Here is a 22,453-nt window from a genome sequence, read left to right as displayed (position 1 = left end):
AAGACAGTTCATTCAAACACATGTTTGTGCTATTTCCCAAGCATGTGGGGCAGGGGATGAGGATTTGTTAGAACTATACAGGCCTCACGATTTGGTTCTTGGTTTTTGTTTGAAACGTCTCTTATTCAAGTACTGAGACTGTGACGGAAGACGTTTAAGGTTCCTTTAATTCCGTCAATCTCTCACTTAAAATTCCTACTTTTAGTAGATAATGTTTGAGGAGAAAATCTCATAAAGTTTAGTCTTACTAGGTGAGTGAAGAAATCATTTTGAATTTTCATTTTTCTAAAGCATTGTAGTTCAATGTTTATGGAATTTTAAACATCATTTCTATATTTCTCTACAAAAGATTTTTGCTCTGTACATGTTATAGTAGCTAAAAACAATGAAAGTAAATATAACAATAATTAAAAGCACATGGAACTAAAATTAGGTTACTGGGACTGGCACTTTTAAGGAACATATGCCCAAGGAACTGAGTTATCACTAATCTGTAGGATCTACATGGTTTTAAGGGGTGGGGGAATACCGTTTAACATGAAGAAAACACTTATCAATAACCATGATAATGTAAGTGTATATATTGCTATTGGTTTCAAATTATTTTAATTGGTATTTTCTTCTGTAATATTATGAGACACTTGTTATAAGGACCTTTAGTTCCAACAGAATTAGCCAGCTAATGTTGATCAGAGAGTAAAATTATTTAGAAAAGATGACTCAACATATATAATGCTGCAATTTTCCTCTTTGAATCCTGTTTCGATTGAAATATATCTGCAGTGCTAATTATAAAAATTGCAGAAATTCCACAGGGAACTCAACATATGGTTGGAATAAAAACCATACACTCTGAGGTGTATGTCTATTACCTATACAAAATAAATCACAGTTATAATCACATTGGCTAATGTGTATCTCTTTGGTATATGTAAAGAAAAATATGAAAAGTAATAAAATGTGTGTGTATCTGTAGGTAGTTAGCTAGATATAGGTATAGGTACATATATAAGTATATACAAAGCTGCATCTCTCAAATATTTTCATAAATATAAAGATTTGGTTTGCAATGAAACATTAAATATCTATTATTTCCTCCTGGGAATGGTGTTTGCAGGTTTGGTGGTTACAACTAGGGGTCTAGACTCCTGGGGATGTTTTGAAATTTGGATGGTTGCATGGACTAACCCTAAAGATGAATAATGGAGAGGTCTTGAATTAGTATGTGATCACATCCTTAAGTTCTTTTTATAAGATTCATAGACAAATCCCTCAACTACTTGCTCACTGTAAGACTCTGGACAAATTATTTAAATTCCTAAATCTCAGTTTTCTTATTTCTAAAATAGAGTAAACAATAACTTTACAAAATGTACTTTCCATTCCATCATTACAGATATATCCGTCTACATATTAAAGACCAAGGGAAGAAAAACTAAATCCAAAAGTAAATATATTTACATAGGTCAAGATGACCATATAGTAATTAAATTAATGATCCCCTGAAGAATCCAACCTTGAGGATACACATCATTGCGTAGTCCCCTCTCACAGTGACTTTGAACTTGGCCATGTGACTTGCTTTGTCCAATGAGACATTAGCAAATGTGACAGAAGCAGACACTTGATAAGTACTTGCACATTGGGGCTTAGCTGCTACGAGTGCTGCCTTCACTATATAAGAGTCTCAGGCTCTACTGCTAGAGGTCACATGGCAGAGAACCACGCATTCCAGCCAACAGTGTTTGCTAAACACTATCTTGGACTGTCCAGACTCCGATAAGCCACTAGATGACTGTAGCCCCATGAGTGACCCTAGAAGAGACAATCAGAAGAACCACTCACTGAGCCAATCCCGGTGTGCAGAATTATGAGCAAATAAGTGGTCATTTCAAGTTCGTAAGTTTTGGGCTGGCTTGTTACTTACAATAGATACCTGATACATTCACTTATCTGGAAGGATAAATCTTTTATGCTGTTGATATTGAAATCAATAGATAATAAAGTGGAACTACTGGTCATATAAATGAAAAACTGTACCACTTGCAGATAAATGAGTAAAATACCAAATGCACAAAATATAATCAGAAAATCAATTTTAAAATGGAATAGCGAACATAAAGTTGTCTTTGTGAACAAATTTTCTGTGCTGGATTACTATTTTGTGCTATATAGACAAAAAAACTAGAAATACACACACACATCACACACACACATAATTTACTGAATATTCATAACTTACTGAAACATGATCTTCTATGAAGCATATGCTGGAAGATCTTGCACAAAGACTCTTCACTTTGTCTAACGGTCCTACAGGTACACTGCACTTGAAGGACTGTGCCGAGAGTACCAATGTAAGCTGCTTTGCAGTCATCACTTCCTGAGCAAGTGAGGTCCTGCTTGCTTAATGTACCGATGCAAGTCTCATCTTCGTGGCACTTTCTAGTCACACGCTGCCAGCATTTTGACTGAAATGTTCTATAGCGCCTCCTAGAGTCAAGAAGCAGAAGTAGTCTCTGAATAATTATTTCACATTAGCATGTGGTGCTTCCTCACCTAATGAAAGACAAATAGAACAAAATGTCTCCTAGATGCCAGTACATAGCTGAACACTGTTTGTACAATCAAATATCTCAGTAGAGAGTGTGGAAGAAAAAGTAAAGAAACTATGAATTACTTTCAACTTGTGATGAAAGAGAGAGGCTAAGTTTATGATTCCCTGGATGGATTTTCCTTCACTAATAATTTTGTTTCAATGGCTGATGATTTGCAGCATGAACTACTTGGGAGATTTATTAGCAGTATTTTTTGAAGCAGAAGGTCGTTTTGTGACTAGCATTTGGCTATTATCTCACATCAAGTGATTTCAGATAAGGTTCTTTACATTTCAAGCCAGTTTTCCTGCAAGGTGGGAGGTACTGTACTCTTTCTCAACATTTCTAAGCAGACTAATTAGAATTTTAAAAATGCTTTGAGCTTCTCTGGCAGCAAGAGTTAATTTAAACCAAAACACTCTGAGTTCATTTAATGACTGAGATAATCCATTAGAACCACATCCATTCATGACTTTTCTGACCATATATTTGGTTCTTGCTGTACTAGTTGAATAGAAGTCTCAATGATATATAATAATTTTATTTTTGAAACTTTCACAGTAAGAGTCAAGGATATTAATCTTCCTACTTAATATTTATCACCTAAAATTACTTTTTACATTTTCTTGACTAAGTCACTATCAAACATTGGTGAAAACCCTCTGAATACATGACACTTGTCATAAGCTTATTTGTTCACGGGGTGCTACTCTTCTGAAATCCACAAACCACATTATTTTCAGTAATCTCATATTTTAAGTCATCTTAAAGGAATCAGCTTTTTTAATACATTGGCAAAAATTAATTAATATTTAAAGAAATACAACAACTTTTTTGAGCATAAAATTCTGAGGCCAGAAGAATAGATATGTTCCTTTAACACAACTAAGGGCTATATACAAGATGTTATCTAAATGTAAGTATTGTCAGCATTGATTATCATTGAAGAGTAGACAATAAATTTGTACCTAGTTGCCATTTGTGTTTTTTTTTTTAATATGTGATTTACTAATTTAAGTTGCATGCTTTATCTACTTATGGAAGTTATTCATTCTGAAAATGTGTTGTTAAATTTTGCAAAACTAATTAACTAATGGATATTTAATTAAATACTAAAAATCATAAAAGTATTTTGGTATACTAGTTACCTAAATCATTTGAAGGAAATTTTTAAATATGGCAAAAAATTCATATATTTTAAAAAATTGTTTTAGGTTTGAAATGTTTTGATGTATATTGTTTCACTGTCCTTATTTTCTTGTTATTGTACAATGTTCTACTTTGGTTTATTGTTCAAATAATTAAGTATTTTAAGGTAATTATTAAAATGGAGTTGATTATATGTTTTTATTTTTGCTATTGACTTTGGTTACATTGCAAAATATAAGAGAATGTGGTCTGTTTAACTTCTGTACACAGAATGTATTATATTTGTCATTGTGACCTAATATATAGTCAACTTTTATAAATGACCCGTGGCACTTACAATAAATGTATTGTGGCGTTTTACATTTAAAATAATTAGAATTTTTTCTAAGCAAATACTTTTTTTCACTACTTTCTCGAGTTCATACATATAAAATGATAATGCATTATAATTTTCTATAAATTCCTAAACATTCATAATTGGCAAAACATGATGTCACTCCCAGTGTATGTCTGTATTGTACAAAATTAATTAAAAAATAGTCTTTCTATTGCCTTCTTTGGCCTTTTCTAATAAATAAAGGAGTTTCAAAACCTATCATGAACTGAAGAATCTGAAACAAGACAGAAGTTATATTTTCAAACCCAAGTGTTCTACTTTGCCCCATGTACAGGTTTATTGGCAAAAAAGGTAAGTGATAAAGGGCTTAACATCCTCACAGAAGAAATGATTTTTCTTTTGGAGATTTATTTTCCATCTGAATGCATTAGCAATAATTTAATATAAATGTTGAAAAATCTCTCTAAGGCAAAATATGCTTGAGAAAATGACAGGATTTGTCTTTTTACCTTGACTACTAACATTGTATTGTATTTCCATAAGTTTTGTGAAGTATTCATTAAAGGATTATTTGCATGTCGTTAAAAGAAATTAAAGACACACAGTCCTTACTCGCTAAACTAATCTATGAAAGACAGGAATTACATAAAAGGGAACATGTATAAGTACATTAATAAATTATAAAAAATTAAGTAAATGCAAGATATTCAAAAGTGGAGGAAAATGAGATGACAATTTTTGAATGTCTATTGTGTCCCAAACTCTGCACCAAGACCTTTGGAGAGGTGATTAAACCCAGGAGTCCTTGTGGAAGAAAACTACCAACAATATACTAGTCAATCTGAGAAAGTATTGATGCCAGTGTGAGTTTATTTCAAGAGTGTGTGCTTCAGAATCCATCATGGGGTTTCTCAAGGACTATAACAGCAAATTCCATCACTTGCCATTAAAATATTTAATTTGATAGGGAAGCTTAGATATATAATGCTTTAAAGGTTAAATGCAAATAATTTTAGGATAATGAGGTGGCATATCTAGGCCCTTACACTGGAATCAGGTAAGGCTGCAAATCCATGCAGACATCTGGTATTCTTAGAGATTAATTAAAAAAAAAAAATAAATAACTAAAGGGGGGCCCCCTGGCTGGTTAAAATGTTGTTAGGTTTCATTGTCAGTGTAGATAGATGATAGATAATTGATAGGTAGATAAATGGCAATGTTCTATTTATGATGTGTAAAAATGGGTACTCAAACATTTTTATCATATTTCATTCATTGTAGGTGATACCATTATTTTATTACAACTAAGACTACTTGTTGGCAAATAAATTATTGTTATAATTTAATGAATGATTTCATTTAGTTTAAGACTCATCCCAAAATTGTTAGGGATATTAAAATGTGTGAAAATTTGCAACTTAGAATCAATGAAATACAATATTTTATTAAAAAGAATTTGGGGGATATAAATAAATTTGGAAAATCTAAATTACATTATAAAATATTTTATTACTAATTTATTATTAACTCAAGAGAAGTAATTAATGAACCTTAAGATAACTGATAAGCATGTACATGACAGGATCCTAAAATAAAATGTTCTTAAGAACTTTGCCGTTTTGTATAAGTTGAAGCAAAATATATCAATGCCCTAGCACTCTGCTTAGATCTTTATCCTTTATTTTATAGAATGTGTGCTATAGGAAAACACTGTCTCTTTCTGACAAATGTTTATAAGCTCTGGAGCTACTTTTTCAAGTTGGAATGACAGAGTAAAGAAGTGAAGATAGCTGACAGTGAAAAGGCCAAAAAAAGCAGTTCACCAAGAACCAACCCCTTCAGGAAGTTATCGTTAAATCTTTTAGTTCGTTTGCCAGTGGTTGAAGCAAGGTGACAAATATGACAGATATTGCTCTGAGCTATCACACCCTGAGCTACTCTTCCACACTAAATGTTTGTTCTTTAAGTGGATTTTCTATATATGGAGTTTTATTCATTTAAATAAAATGAAAACAGTCCCTGACAGAAGGCACCAGGCAAACAAATTAATAAATGAAGAATTACTCAAAAAAAGAAGCAAAAGAAGAATTCAAAATGTATACAACTTAATACTAGTTTTTAAATCAAGCTCCTTTAACATGTAACATTGATGTTACAAATAGTTTTGACTCATCAAATTTATTCAGTATGCTCATTCTTTCCTCCCTCTTCTTATTCTTGCCCAAAGAACACATTTAACTATGGATTTCCTGCCACATAAAGACAAATTAATCGTGAATATACAGGGAAATGTGTTAATGAAGACCAAAGTGAGGAAAAGAAAAAGCCACAATATTGGAATAAATTTACAGTTCCCAGGAGTAATTACTTAAAAAAGTACAGTTTAGTCTCAACTAGCAGCTAGAGTGGAAGTTTTAACAAGTGAGCCAGATCATTCCTTCTTCTTCTCAAAATCCTCCAGCACTTCTCCTTTTGACTTGGAGTGAAAACCAAAGTCCTCAGTGTCCCTCAAGGCTCTGTGTGATCTAGGTCTGCCTACACCCCATCCGATTCTATCTTTAACCTCTTCTATTGCTCACCCCCTTGCACATCTACCCTCACTGCTTTTTTAACATGCCACACACCTTTGTTTTCCTCAGCACTGGCTGGTCTGTTTGTTCGAGATCTCTTTTTTGGATATTTAGTGAGAAAGGCTCATTTCCTCACTTCTTCAAGTCTGGTAAAATGCTTTCTACCAAGACCACCTCATTTACGTTGTGACTCTTTCTTTCCATTCACAAAGCCTCTTATTCTTTTTTGCTGCTGCTGTTGTTGTTAATTTCCAGAGCACTCATTAATTTATAATATAAGATACGTGTTCTTCTTATATATTGTCTCTCCCCCCACACACTAGAATATAAGCTCCACAGGGAGCTTATATTTTTGTCTCTTGTACACTGAGGCCTAAAGTAGTAGTAGTGATTCATAAAAATATTTTTGAATAAACAAATAAATGACTAACGTACTTCCCCTTAGAATCAAGGGTATAAGGTTGGGAAGAAGAGAATGGGTACATTTCTGAAGTCACAGCATAGGTGTGTGCTAGGGTTATCCAAACCGTACTCAAGCTCACCTCTCCTTCCTGATACTCAGTCTAAGACAGAAAGGATTTATTTTGAAGTTTGAAGAGTCACCTTGACATATTCTGTGATGTTTTAACAGCCCTATATGATCATACCAAAAAGCAAATTAAAAAACTGACATACAGGCTAGGTCTACTAACCAAATTCCTTATTCATTCATCTAATTTGAATATATAATTTTAATAATGCTATCTCATGGCAATCAAATCCCGACATAGTGTTTTTTTCTTTAATTCCAAAACATGTTCTGCACTTGAATTTCAAAAAAGATACTACATATGTACCACAGATTCAAAAATATGAATTTTCTGGCTTTGTTTACATCACGTTGGAGAATGGTGGGAACTCTAGCTAATGTAATGAGATCAAGTGTTAGGACTGGACTGGAACAAATAAGGTACCAAAATAAGAAAGTAAGGTATGTGTGTTTTTACTCACCTGCATAATTCATCATTTCGGCAGCTGTGAATTACATTGAGGCAAGTAGGGGGTGGAACTATGTTCACTGCACATGGCTTGCTGTGAAGAGCTTCTTTGGACTGCTGACAAGGTAGATCAGATGGAGCACAGTCACAAAAAACCAACATCTGGGCAATGTTAAAAGGCATATTTTGATAGAGGAACCGTATGGCTGCTTGGCAGTGTTTCACATCACACAGATTTCCATTTGCTGAGCAAGCTTTAAGGTAAGGGGCCAACTGTGCATTACAGACCACATCCCCTACACACGTCTCTGCCACTTCCAAACAAGACCGGATCCCTTTCATTCCTGAAAGCAATGACATGCCCAGGTTGTGAAAATGGAAACATAAAGTTGTACTTACAGAATATGCAAAACACTGTGAGAAGGCTATGAGCAAAATACAAAGTGTAGCAATGTGCTATTTTGGGCAAACATGACTTCCTGGGATTTTTTTTCTGTTTTTTTTTTTTTTTTTTCCTGAGTTAATATGAATTTACTGAGACCTGAGTAGTGGGCTATTTGAATCACCTTTCATCTCCACTGGATAAGTATTGTGATCCAGAAGTTATGGGAAGTGTGTAGGGCCAAAACTGAGCTGAAGGAAAAATCCTCGAGTCCAAGTTTCTCAAATATAAACAATAAATCTTCAGAAACTGCATTTGAGTTATGAAGCTTATGATGAATTAATTGGCTCAAGTCAAAATGATTCTTATTCTGTTGCGTTTTTTATTTGAGGGGAAAATCTTGGATAAAGTCTCTACATAGTTATTCTAATATATAAAGATGTTGATATTCTAGAAAACACAGGTATATGTGAATGCCACCCGCCCCCAAACATATACACAAAAATAGTTGGCCTCAAATGATTTAATTTATGTGATCAAAATATTCAGGAAATTTAACTAAGACGTAGTCTTTGGTTTTAATTATAAAGTGTCCTCAGCACAACCATAAATAGATGACAGATAGGCAAAGCAGTTGCTTTGGTACGTTAGTGGAAAAAATGCAATGATTTTGCTGAATTTTGTAATATTAGCACTATTAAACAGCCACACAATTTATTTTGCACTAACATACTTTTAAGTAGCCTAGTAATTACATTTTAAATTATACTGTCCAGTATTTACAACGCAGATCAAAATTATAATTTATAAACATTACCATAATCGGGAAGAGTAGTTAGATTCCACTTGAATTTATTATCCTCTTTCATGTTATCTAGAAGGAACACAAAGAGACTATTTCATTAGTAAATTGTTTTCTCAATTTAATAGGAGAATTTGGGCTACATTTATAAATGAGTAATTAAGCAAAATACATACAAGCTCATGTGACACTTATTTAACCCTTGATACTCAAAATTAGTGAGGTACAGATGAAGAAAAATAAACCCCAGAAATATCATTCAAGCGAGTTAGACATCCCTGCTCTGAGGATTCAGTTACTTGAAGGTTTAAACAAATGATAACAACTAGCCCTGTTCACTGAAGTAAACAAAAAATATGTCTGGGGAGAAAAAAAAAACACAGAAGGAATAGTGCCTGATCAAATAAATAAATAAATAAATAAATAAAACTCTTCCCAGTAGGGTCGTAATTAGATTGAAATGTAATGTTAAGACCATTTCCACCTCTGATTATCTTAGCCTCCCAGAGTTCTTAGGAATTAAAATTATAGAATTAAAGAATCATATTGATGGAAGTGAACTCTGTGGCCATGCAATTCTAAAATATTTCATTCAAGAAGCATTGGTTGGGTCTGTACCAGGTGCCACACTGGACACAAATCTGCAGTCCTCGTCATCAAGCATCTATAGCCTGGCAGGAAGTATAGACAGATAAACAAAAAATAAAAATAAAATATAAGGAGCACTAATAGACATATGCATAAAGTGATAGGGGAATAGTGTGATCAAATTTTTGTTTTAAAATAAAAATCCAATTTTTGTCATTGGCTATTAAGATATTGACTTCTGTTATGGCATACATGTCTCTTTATGATTCCATTTGTCCCTACTTGAGCTGTCTGTTCAAATTCAATGTCAGTCCATCCACTGCATAAATGATGGAATAATCACAAGAAAAATTAGTTTTACCTCCAGGTGTGTCATAGCCTTTCCAGACTTCTGGCATTATTCCAAACTATTCTCACTATTCCTGGTTTTTCATTTTTCTACTGATTAAATCTCAGCTCAAGAATCACTGTCTCTTCTTAGAGTTCACTCTCCTGTGTCTCGGAGTAAGCACGGAATGTTCATTCTTCTCTGCTATTATCCCATATTGAATGAAATCCCAATAAGCAAATCTTGGAGAGTCATATAGCTTTTGCAACAGATACAAAAGTCTAGGCTAGGATTTCTATTAGAGATTAATATCTATTTGTGAAATGATTAGTATGCTGTGCAACTGACTGAAACATATTCAGGAAACTATCATTGAAACATAAAAAAAAGCACTGAATTTACTTACTGTTATGGACTAAATGTATCCGTCCAAAATTCATATGTTGAAGCCCTAACTTCCAGTGTGGCTGAATTTGGAGATGGTGTCTCTAAGGAAGTAACTGAGGTTAAATGAGGGCATAACAGTGAGACGGTGATTTAATAGGATTAGTGTCCTAGTAAGAAGAGACAGCAGAGACCTTAGTCACTTTCCCTCCACGCACACTCACTATAAAAAGGTCATGTGCGGATATAGCAAGAAGCCAGGAAGTCTACAAGTCAGGAAGAGAGCTCTCACTAGAAACTGACCGTGATGGACATTGATCTTGAACTATCAGCCTCCAGCCTGTGGTATTTTGTTATGGCAGCCCAAGCGCACCAATACACTCATTATACGTGCAATTATTACAAACTCAACAAAACAGTTTTTTTAACATGGGAAAATAAATTATATCTCACATGTATACTATTTTATATGCTATGAGTAATGTATTACAATAAATTCCCTGCACATTAAATTCTAATTTGATATGGTACCTACATATGTGCATACATGGTTTTCCCAGAGGATATTTTAAATATTAGCTTAATTGCTGAAGAAGAGCTAAAGGGCAATATGTCATGGGAATAAATAGAAGCATGCAACAATCAGACTTACATCTGAGTTATAAGATCATATACATAAAAAATACGTACTGTTCCCTCTTACTGATCCACTAATATCAAAGTATATCAAGAACTTGATATCTTCCCACTCTACTACCACTGTGGTTCAAGATACCATGCATTTCTCTGTTGAACTCATCTAGTCCCATGATCTTATTTATCATCTATAAGTAAATGACACCCTCTTCCCCAATTTGTATCTACTGCACAGATCTCACTTCTTCTACATTTCATACATAGAATTTAGACATCAATTCCACATATAAAACCGCCTACTATATATGTTCACTTGGACATCTAATAAGCATGTCAGACTCAACACATCCAAACCTGACTCTTGACCACTCCTCCATTCGCCACCAAAGCCTCTTCTTCCTGTTTTTCCCATATCAATTAATAAAAATAACAGCAACCACATCCTTCTAATTACTCAGAACAAAAACCTTGGAGTCAACTTGCTTCTTTCTTTCTTTCTTTCTTTTCTTTTCTTTTTTTTTGCCTTGCATTCCCATATGAATTACTAACATCAAAAAATTAAGTATAGAATTACCATGTGACCCAGCAATCCCTCTTCTGGGTATCTACCCAAAAAATCTGAAAACATTTATCCATAAAGACATATGTTCTCCAATGTTCACTGCAGCTTTATTTATGGTGGCCAAGACGTGGAAACAACCAAAGTGTCCTTCGATAGATGAGTGGATAAAGAAATGTGGTATATATACACGATGGAATACTATTCTTCCATAAGAAAAGATGAAATGGTACCATTTGCAACAACATAGATGGATCTTGATATTATAATGCTAAGCGAAATAAGTCAGATACAAAAAGTAGAGAACCATGTGATTTCACTGATGTGTGGTATATAAAACTGAAAACAACAAAAGAACGAGACAAACAAATGAATACACAAAAACTCATAGACACAGACAATAGTTTAGTGGTTACCAGAGTGTAAGGGGGGGAAGGGTGTGGTAGATGAGAGTAAAGGGGATCAAATATATGGTGATGGAAAGAAAACTGACTTTGGGTGGTGAACATACAATGTGATATATAGATGATGTATTATAGAATTCTACACCTGAAATCTATGTAACTTTACTAACAATTATCACCCCAATAAACTTCAATTAAAAACAAACAAACAAACAAACAACAACAACAACAAATATATATATATATATATATATATATATATATATATATATATATATATATATATCTCCAGAATCTGACAATTCCCCACACTGGTCCACCGTCCATTATCATTTTGCTGCACCATGATAAAAATTCCTAACTGGTCTTCACACGTGGGCCTTTTCTTCTGTTCACTCAGTTGTCAACACATAAATGAGACTTATTCTGTTAAAGATATAAATCAAACCATGACACTCTCCTGGCCAAAATCCTTCAATGGTTTCCTATATCACTCAGAGCAGAGCCAACAGTTTTGAAATGAACTACAAAGCCTTTCATCATCTTGCCCCCTGTTTTATACCAGACACTTGTCTCCCTTGCTCTCTGAACTATAGATTGTGTACTCTTTGCTTTTCCTCAAACCTCCAGATATATTTTCAGCTCAGAAACTTTAACTACCCTGTTTCCCCAAAAATAAGACCTATCCAGACAATCAGCTCTAATGCGTCTTTTGGAGCAAAACTTAATATAAGACCCGGTCTTATTTTACTTATAGTAAAATTATAGTAAAATAAGACCGGGTCTTATATAACATAATATAACATAATATAACATGATATAACATAATATAACATAATATAACATAATATAACATAATATAACATAATATAACATAATATAATATAATATAATATAATATAATATAATATAAGACCAGGTCTAATATCAATTTTTGCTCCAAAGACGCATTAGAGATAATTGTCTGGCTAGGTCTTATTTTCAGGAAAAAACAGTAGCTGTATTTTCTGCCTTATGAGTGCTCTTTCCCCAGATATGACTAACTCCCTTGCCACTTTCAATCTTTATTCAGCCATCAATTTCTTCAGAGCAACTTTCTGGCCATCCTACTAAAATTACAAACCACCCACTCAGCCTCCTTTTTCCTATACCTGTATTATTTTTCTCATTAGCGTTTATGCTCTTTTAAAAATATATCTCAAAATCATTTATCCTATTAATTATCTGTTTGGCGCCATACTGGATTCTATATCTCACTACTGAGATCCCCTCTTTGGTGATCCTGGTAATAATTTTCCCAGCTGCTGGGCATGTTTTGGGTGTTGGATCACGTTGTTTCTTTTCTTGGCATTGCCCTCATCCAAAGAAAGTCACCAACACCAAAGATTACAGACTTCTCCAGAGGATAGCTCATATCTAAGGACTAGTCCATTTAAGAGTTTCAAGGATCAGCTCTCTTGCCTCAATGGGTGTGATATCTCTGAAAAGCCATTCCAGGTCCAATCTTCTTGTGGAATCAACTAAGTTTGCTTTGGCAATTGTATCGCACTTCAACTTCTCACTCCACCTCATCCTGTTTTCCTCACTTTATTCTAGCTGTTGTTCCTGAGACCTCAGCTCAATACATTTTCTGTGTGCCAACCTCTATCTCAGAGTCTGTTTCTAGGGAAATCGACTCAAGACACAACTCTGTTTAGAATGGAAGCTCCTAGAGTGCATTGCCTTTTGTTTGTTTTGTTTACTGCTTTAACCCCACATCTTAGAACATGGCCTAGGCCATGGTAGGCACTCAAAAGAAATATCTATTAAATATACAAACAATCATCACTTACAGTTTTTATCTATTTCTTTAATTTTTTAAATTCCCGAAAAAAATAATAAGCTCCTTTAATGAAGGACAGGGGTCTTTTTATTGCTTTATTTTTAATTCTGCCGCACAGAACCTAGTACATTGTAAATATCTCATAAGTATTTGTTCAATGAATGAATGAATGAATAAAAGTAACATTATGATAAAACCTTTTAGCATCTACTTCTTTCTTCATAGTCCCTTTGGGAAATAATCATAGTATTAATTTTTAAAAATTTTCATTTCCTAGGAGAAACACAGGCAGAAATGACAGAGCTGGAATTAGAAATTGAATATTCTTTATAACTCATATTTGTGATTATACTTAATGTTTCTAAATTCTTTTGAATACCAACCAAAAACAATGTCCTGGTTGAATCCATCTTCGTCCTCTTCACTGAAGGCTGGAACTTCATTCATTTGAGCATCCTGTATACAATTGTCTTCAAACAAACTTTTAATTTCAATGCACTCTACTTTTGAAGGGTCATTGCACTGACAATTCCACAAGGTCGTTTCTTTCAGACTTTCTCTTAATGCTACACACAGGTGGCCTCCATCGAGAGTCTTGCATGGTTCTGATTCACTCCCACAGGTTTTCTTAAAATTCTCATACAACAGAGTGCAATGTTCAGATTCCTGGCAGATACGTGCTGCTATGACACAGTCACTCTTTTTTTCAGCCATTAGTGACACATCTTTCTGATGGAGCCATTGTGTGATATTTGATTGTGAAGCCAAATATGAGGATAGTGCTGATTTCTCTATGAATACATTAAAGGGGTGAATAAAAATTAATTCAATTCATTTACTTGTGGCCTTTTAAAATGTTTTCTAAAAAGGATATAGACATAACTTTTATACATACTAAAATAACTGTTGCCTTTCAAAACCAATTAACAATTATCTCCAGAGTGTTATGACAGATAACCTTGAAATATTAAAAACTGAGTGAGATATAAAACATTGATTATAGTTTGTGTAACCACATAATGGTAATGCTCAATTTTTTAAATGACATTTTTCTTCATCATTTACTTTCTCTTTTCATTACATTTTACCAATGACTGATAGAAATCATGTGCAACTTAAAGTACTTATAAGATGATCCTTTATTTCTCTGACATAAGTTTTATGAATTTCCATTGTGTCCTAGAAATGTACCTATACTAAAATGTTTCTCAAAATTTTTCCATTATTTCCCCCCTTAACAAGCTTTTTTAGACAGTTTTTTCCTAATTTACTACCCCCTCATGAAATTTTAATTTCACAAGACATACTATCTGTTTAGAAACTACATGTATATTTGTGATTTATACATAAGAAAGAGTAAAAACATTTTTTTCCCCACCCCAAGTACCAATTTTCATCCCTTCGTGGTTATATTGCCCTCACTGAAAATGTTTCTTTTACTAGATAGTTTCAATAAGCTCATAATTGTATAAACTTTATAGAAAGAACATAAAAAAAACTACTTCAATGTAAGACTGCAAATAAGCTTCACATAGCCTTTCAGAAGTACTCGTATACCATCTACTTCTAAAATCTTATCTTCCTAAGGCGCTTCAAGCAGATCTCCACAATGAAAACTTCCTTGACCATTCATCCCTCAGCCAGTTTTACATATATATATGGATATATATATCCATATATATGGATATATATGTATATATACTTATATATACATGCATATATCCATATATGTGTATATGTATATATACATATATATATACATGTATATATATATACATGTATATACATGTATATACGTATATATGTATATGTATATATATACGTATATATATACATATATATTTATATATATATGTGTATGTATGTGTGTGTGTGTGTGATATATATATATATATATATATATATATATATATATATATCCCCCAACCCCCTTGGGATATTCTGCTGTTAAAAAAATAGTTGTTTTATTAAATGATTTTTCATTTTACAAATGCCTCATACTCATGAAAGATAAAGACATTATCATCAGTTGTGTGATATGAAAATGTTTCCTTAAAAATGGCCAGAACCATTTTTAGTACTGTTCAAAGTACAACCTTTGTAGTCATGTGTTTTGAAGCATATACTACTACAGCATTTTGCACGTTTCTCAAATAACAGCTCACAATGGATTGTTATAATTATATAAACCAGGCTCCCCTACTAGAACGAACACCCTCCCTTCTATCCCTTATAATGAGTATATCCAGGCATGCATAAGATGCATGTGAATGAATGTTGTCCTCATATAATTAGTTCTCTTATATTGGTAATTATGTGCTTTAAAATAATCTTTAAACCCCTCCAAAAATTGATCTATTTCATTATTCATATAAATAAATAAAATAAGCTAGACTAAATGAAACAATCTGGCTTAATGTCAATTTTACATTACTGTATTTTAGTTCATCAAGAGCAGGGACTGTCTTATCCATCTTTACATGATTTAGATGCTCAGATATATATTTAATGAATTAAAAACACATTATCTGTTTATTGATCACGTACTAAGTGTCAGGCCCTAGGTGTTTTAGCATATTAGAGAGAGAGAGAGAGAGAGAGAGAGAGAGAGAGAGAGAGAGAGATTCCAAAGCTGATTTGCTCAAGAAGTTTACAATATATCAATGGAGAATAGGATAGTGTATGCCTATATATGTTGGGGAATGTTTTGGAAATGTAAAGGAGACAGATCATGTCTTATTGGAGTGCTAGTTAAAGGTTTGTGGAGGATACTGCAGTTGACATGGGATGAATGCTAAGATTTCAATTATGATTTCCTTGTTTACTCTATGATGAATTACAAGCAATCAGCTGAATGTTCTTTGTAAACATGTCAATAGGTCAGGCTCACCATCAACTGCATTTGTGAAATGGCTTAGGTCTTCTCCTCTAGGTCTTGCCCATATGAAACTCTTCCTTACATGAGGTTTTCAATATTCCTGGCTTACCAGTATCACCACATAGTAGCACTTAATAGCTATCTATTACAGAAAAAAAATGGTTTAAATATGTGAACTGATTTCAATTTGACTGCTTTAAATTTATATGTAACTGTTGACTGATAACTACATTTCATCAAAACTTGGTATGATAAAAATTGCTATTGAGTGATAAATTAAGTTGTTTTACCTTGAAACAAAATTCAAAAATATTTTTAGCATTTCAACATACTTCCATTTCAGCCTACTTAACTCTAAAACTAGTAAAGACCTATTAATAGAAAATTAATGTAATTTCTGACTCTATCTTACTGGATTTCTACTCCACATTTGTAATTGTTGATTATTTTCTCTGTCCTCTCTTTCATTAGCTTCAAAAATTCTGCTTCCTTATAGTTTCTTTATCTGTCATTAATACTTTTTTCTTTTTCTTTTCAACTAGATCTCAAATGTTGTTCTCAAAATCCTTGTATTCTCACTTTATATCTTTTCCTGGCCAATCCTATATTCCTTCATGTTTTTATTTACTTCTTATGAAACTTTGACTCCAAAAATCTCTGTCTATTTTAGATTATTCCTCTCTATACAACATACACATTTCAAATTGCCAGTTAGATGAGGAATTTATTTTTAAAGCTATTTTTTTATTGTGTGAAACTTAAAACAAAGTGCTGACATTCCTAATATGAATGTTCCAAAGCGTGATCCAGATGCAATGTCTCCAAAATATAACTCATCATTTTTGTCCTCAATCCTGTACTTTATTCTTTCATTCCTGCCTTAGTGTACAGCAATATCTTTGTCCTAAGTCAGCTATTAAAGTTATTTGAAAGACAATTTGGAAATATTAGGAATAACTTAGCAGAGAAATAGAAACTAAAACAGTAAAAAGGAAACCCTAAAAATAAATATTTCATACCCCTCATATCCAATAGTCACCAATGTCTATTGATTATAACTCATAAATATATCTTAAATATGTCTTCTCCTTAGAGTCCTCAGCCCCAGTGTGTTAGTTGAGGCATGTATCACCTCTCTTCTAAATTATTTGGATGAACTTTTAACTGTTTTACCTGATGTTCCTAACATTCATTTTTCCCTCTCCTCCATTCCATTTTCTACACTATTACCAGGGTTAACTCTTGAAACATTGATTCTGCATTCTCTGCTTAAAATGTAAACCCTCATAACAAGGGTTTAAAGTCTAATCTCTTTAGAAAAGAAATGAAAGAACTCTACAAGAAAGTTAAGCTTTCCACCTTTTTATAAACATCTGATTTCTTTCCAGCACCATCTCCTAATACTTCTTCATTCTACAATCCAGCTTAACAAAGAATGTGTTGCTCCCCAAATGTGTTCTGCTTCATTCTATTTCCTCTGTTTAGACCAGTCATTTTATTTTGTCTCCCTAATGAACTCAATTCACCTGAAAAGGCCCAAGTCTGCCATTTTTTCTGTGAAGTCTTCTAAGTCCCCATTATTTCTTCTACTTCACTTCAAGTTATACAAAAGTATGATCCAGAAAAGAAAAAATAATGATAAACTGAACTTCATTAAAGTTAAAAAAAACACACAACTAAACCCCCCAAAAAACCTTCAGTATTTGAAAAACAGTCTTAAGGAAATAAAACACATAGACTGGAAAATATTGTTTATAAAACACATACTCTAATAAACTCTAGTAAATATAGAGAAACAACTCTAAAAACTCAATAAAAAAGCCAATACTCAATTTAAAAATAGACAAACTTTTGAAGAGACACTTTACCAAATAATATAAGCAGATGGCACATAAGCACATGAAAATAGGCTCAACATTATTATTTAAGTGCAAAGTAAAACCACAGTGTGATACCACTAAATATGTACTAGAATGCAAAACAAACAAACAAACAAAAAGTTCTGCTGAAAATGTGGAGCAACTGAAAGAAAATAAAGTATGAAAGCTTTTTATAAAGGTAAACATATACTATATCTTATGACCAAACAATTTCTTACCCAAGAGAAATAAAAACTTATATTTGTACAATTTTGTTGTGTGTAAATATTTATAGCAGCTTTATGTGTAATCTCTAAAATCCTAGAAACAATGAAGATGATTTTCAATTGTGAATGGATAATAACCAATCTGGGGTATAACCATACAATGGAATACAACTCCTCAAAAAAGAGAACAAACTTAGACAAGAAACGATGAATCTCAAATGCATTGTGTTAAATAAAAGAAATCAGGCTCAAAAGGCTACATGTTATAATTCTATGTATATGAAATTCTGGAAAAAGGCAACATTATAGAACAGAAAATTGTTTAATGTTGGACAACCGGACCATTCAAGACAGACAAGAGGAAAACCTACCATATCTCTTCCAAAGTGAGAGAAGGTTGATTGTGAAAGAAGAGGTGAGAACTTTATGACATGAGGTGCATTCCCAAGTTTACCACTTTTCAGAGAGAGTACATAGGGAAGTTGCGAATCTGGAAATTGATCACTTTAGAACTATGTGATCCCACATATCCCCTGGAAAAATCTGTATGTATCCTCAAGGACACAGGCAGACTAATTTGATTACCACTACTCCTGTGTTAGCCTGGCACCTTGAGGAGGCAGTAAATAAATGCCTACTAAGTGATTAAATGCTTCTATTCAAAGGTAAGTATAATTTTAGATAAGTGGTTATATTGGGGTCTTTCTTGGGATACCCTGAGTTCTTTAACAAGAGAAACAATACCTTATTTTTCTTCTATCATTTAGGTCCTGAGCAAAGCTATAAATGAACCCCACAAATATATGGACTAAATCTGTAATTCTAATGAATTATAACTGAATGAACCTTAAAATTGTAGTTAACATTTACAGAAATATGTTATGCACTTACTGAGATGTGCAACCCACAGAACCTTAAATTGAATGAAGAATTAATCAAATTACAAAAACATGTTAATGAAATTACATAGATGTGATTCATTTTAAAATTGTCCTTTTCTTTTTCGTGACTTTAAATATTCCATATAAAAATGTATTACCTGATTCATTGATGCATTGTTTTCCAAGCAATTTGTTAACAGTACCATACAGGTCATCAGTGCAGAGACAATCTTTAAATTGGAAATTGCTTTCCACTAAGGACTGGATGCTCAGGTTACAGCCTGATAAATCCTTCATCTTGCAGAAGTTACCTGGATTTCACAGTCAAACATATAACACTCCAGATATTACCTTGAATATACCCCCAGCATACCCAAAATGCTTTTAATATATTAATCTGAGTAATTCATTATTATGGTAAGATTCTCTGGGGTTGCCGTAGGATGCAAAAAGAAATCTGTTTTTATTGTCGTTTCCTCCCAATATTCACTTCCTAAAGTAGATTAAAATTTTCCAAATTTTAAAATAGCTTTGTCCCTACATAGAATGCCAATTTTTGCTCTTCAGTAATGATGAAGGCTGCCTCTATATGAGATGAACAGAATGCTCTGCAATCTTAGATATTTTGTCAATTTAGATATTTTAGTAACTATTTTGTCTTAATCTGCTATTTTATTTTACATGTCATTCTAAGATTATAACAAGAGATGTGCAGGTGGCTCTAAAATTATCATGGGAAATGAAATGGTCTTGACACTTAGAAAGCACTCGATACATATTATTAAATAGTAAGTCTTTCATAATTATCAGTAATTCACTTTCTGCTTTAATTCATAAAGCCATATTCATCTATCTGACAATTTTCTTTTTTTCCCATTTTTTTCCTGAATAAAACTACTTGAGATCATTTCATTTGTGTATTTGAGACTATTTCTATTTTAGCTTCATACATGGGATAATTATGCAAATATTGCAATTCAGTGCCAATGACTTGCTGTTTGTATACTGAAATATAGAAATGTGGTCTGATTCATGACACCTTGAATGCGATATTTAAATTGCTGTATAAAATGTAACAAAAAGCTTCATCATCAAAACAAATAACAGATTGTTTTTTGTCATTGCCCTTTATTCTCATCTTAAAATTACTGTGTTGCTTTGAGAAAATTATGCCTTTGACATTCTTTTCCTGAACAGTAATAAGAATGTTGGATTACAGAGCTATAATTTTCCCTGGAGTATAAAAATTCCATGTACTCTCTTCAAAGGCAGGCAAGAGAAGGGCACCTCTCTCCCTCTACAGCCTACGTAATTCCTGAGGTCATGGGGTCGGGCAGCTGCTGTGCTGGTGGAGATTGTGAACACTGGCATCGAACTACATTACAGGTCACTGCCCCTTCACCCAACACACGCCACCTTACATCTTTCCGGAGGCCGAGGAAGCACATGCTGATAGGCAGGAGTCATGAGCGGTACAGATTTAACTCTTCATGAAATGGATGGAGAAACAAAGAGGGTTGTGGAGGAATACATTTTTATTTTCCCTTCTGGATTTCCTTTACTGAATATTTGAGAAAGTTTATCAAGTTTTTAAAGAATTTTAATAGTCATTATACAAAATGATAAGAAAATACCATTATGTTAGATACTATTTTTTGAAGTTTTGTCATGATATTAGTAGGGTAATTTTCCACTATATAATCAGTTTATCTTCTTTTAGTAAATGGAATCTCCCTCTAATATTCTCATTTAATATTCATTGAGCTACTTAATATATTTAGGATGTATTTCTTTTTTAAACAAGTTAACAGTGACTCTCTTATCTTTACATTATCTACTATTTGGGCCTCCCCTCAAATGTTTGGAATGTAGAACAAGGTAACAATAATAATATATGCTAGCTTGTTCTTGACACAGTTGGAATGGAAAATAGTGTATATGTTATAAGAATATAGAATGAGTATTATACACATGCAAATAAATAGCAATGTCTTTGATCATCATAAATATTATTTTCCCCTATTTTATAATTCACATATCAATATATAAGCAAAATGACATTTAAAGAAAAGTGTCATGCTTCTAAGAAGCATACATATAATTGTAACATTATACATAGTGAGATAAGTGAGAAAAAAAAGTAGACTGCAATGTTGCATAAAGCTGCCCATGGTGTCAATGCATTAAGGCCCTTGAGTTATTTAAGAATATTCTTTTATAACTAAATTCAATAATAAGCAATTGAAGGGGAATCATTTGAATATCCAGTTTGAGTATTCAGAACAAAACTTAGTTCCTAAAATAGTAAAAGAAAATTTCAAATCCTATTTTCATCTGAGTAAAAGGAAATCATTTGAATGTATTTTAAATAAGTTGCTTTACCTGAAACATTGCAAGCATCTTCCATTATTCTCCATGCATGTTTACATCCATTTGCATCACGGAGGCACTGCTCTCTTAAATATGTGCAATCAGTGGTTTGGGAAGTGGGTTCATTTTCTGAGTATACCCCCATAACTTGCATAACAACATAACAGAACAACAAAAACAAATTTGCAATATTACAATACGGCACTTATTTACCTCAAATCTAAATTGTTAATAATAAAAAGCAGAATTGTGGAAAATAAAATGTGACAAAATCATTACAAGACTGGAATGGATCTTAACTTCCTCTCTAGATATACACCTATATTTCTCCTATATAAGATTCTTAAATGAATAATCTGTATTTGTGCTCTCTCTTTCTTCCTGCCTATTTATTCTCAACTTACAATGTATATTTTTGATGATTGCTCCATTGAAATTGCACTTTAAAAAGCCCTAATGAAACTGAGGGTCCTTATGGCTTTGATTAAATTTAGTTTTAAATCCTAGCTCTAGAAATCATTTCCCTCTCTCTATATATACCCCTCAAAGACCTAGCCTTTCTCCCAGATAATCAGCAAGCACCAGGCAGCAGAGGGTAGCGGGGACCTCACTAAAGTCTGAACCTCTGGCTAAAGGTAGCATCTTGACCTAAGTTATGTTTCAGCTCCTGAGCCTTAAGGAGGAATGATCCCCTGGCTACTTT

At 33.0% G+C, this 22,453-nt stretch overlaps 1 protein-coding gene across 1 annotated transcript in view; it reads right to left on the bottom strand.

Moving 5' to 3' along the window:
- GFRAL (GDNF family receptor alpha like) overlaps positions 1-21,909 on the bottom strand; it is a 52,459-nt gene extending 30,550 nt beyond the window's left edge. Inside the window, exons 1-6 of the mRNA XM_033103640.1 lie at positions 21,763-21,909; positions 19,539-19,691; positions 13,919-14,326; positions 8,830-8,886; positions 7,644-7,974; positions 2,243-2,493 (exon numbers count right to left, since the gene is read on the bottom strand). Coding sequence (XP_032959531.1) covers positions 2,243-2,493; positions 7,644-7,974; positions 8,830-8,886; positions 13,919-14,326; positions 19,539-19,691; positions 21,763-21,904 — 1,342 coding nt within the window. The 5' untranslated portion in view covers positions 21,905-21,909. The remainder of the gene's footprint in view (positions 1-2,242; positions 2,494-7,643; positions 7,975-8,829; positions 8,887-13,918; positions 14,327-19,538; positions 19,692-21,762) is intronic.
- Between the last annotated feature and the right edge of the window lie 544 nt (positions 21,910-22,453).

The sequence above is a fragment of the Rhinolophus ferrumequinum genome, chromosome 3, assembly GCF_004115265.2.
Source record: "Rhinolophus ferrumequinum isolate MPI-CBG mRhiFer1 chromosome 3, mRhiFer1_v1.p, whole genome shotgun sequence".
Taxonomy (NCBI): Eukaryota; Metazoa; Chordata; class Mammalia; order Chiroptera; family Rhinolophidae; genus Rhinolophus; species Rhinolophus ferrumequinum.
Note: the sequence above shows the minus strand (reverse complement) of the source record. Positions and strands in the feature narration are given on the sequence as shown.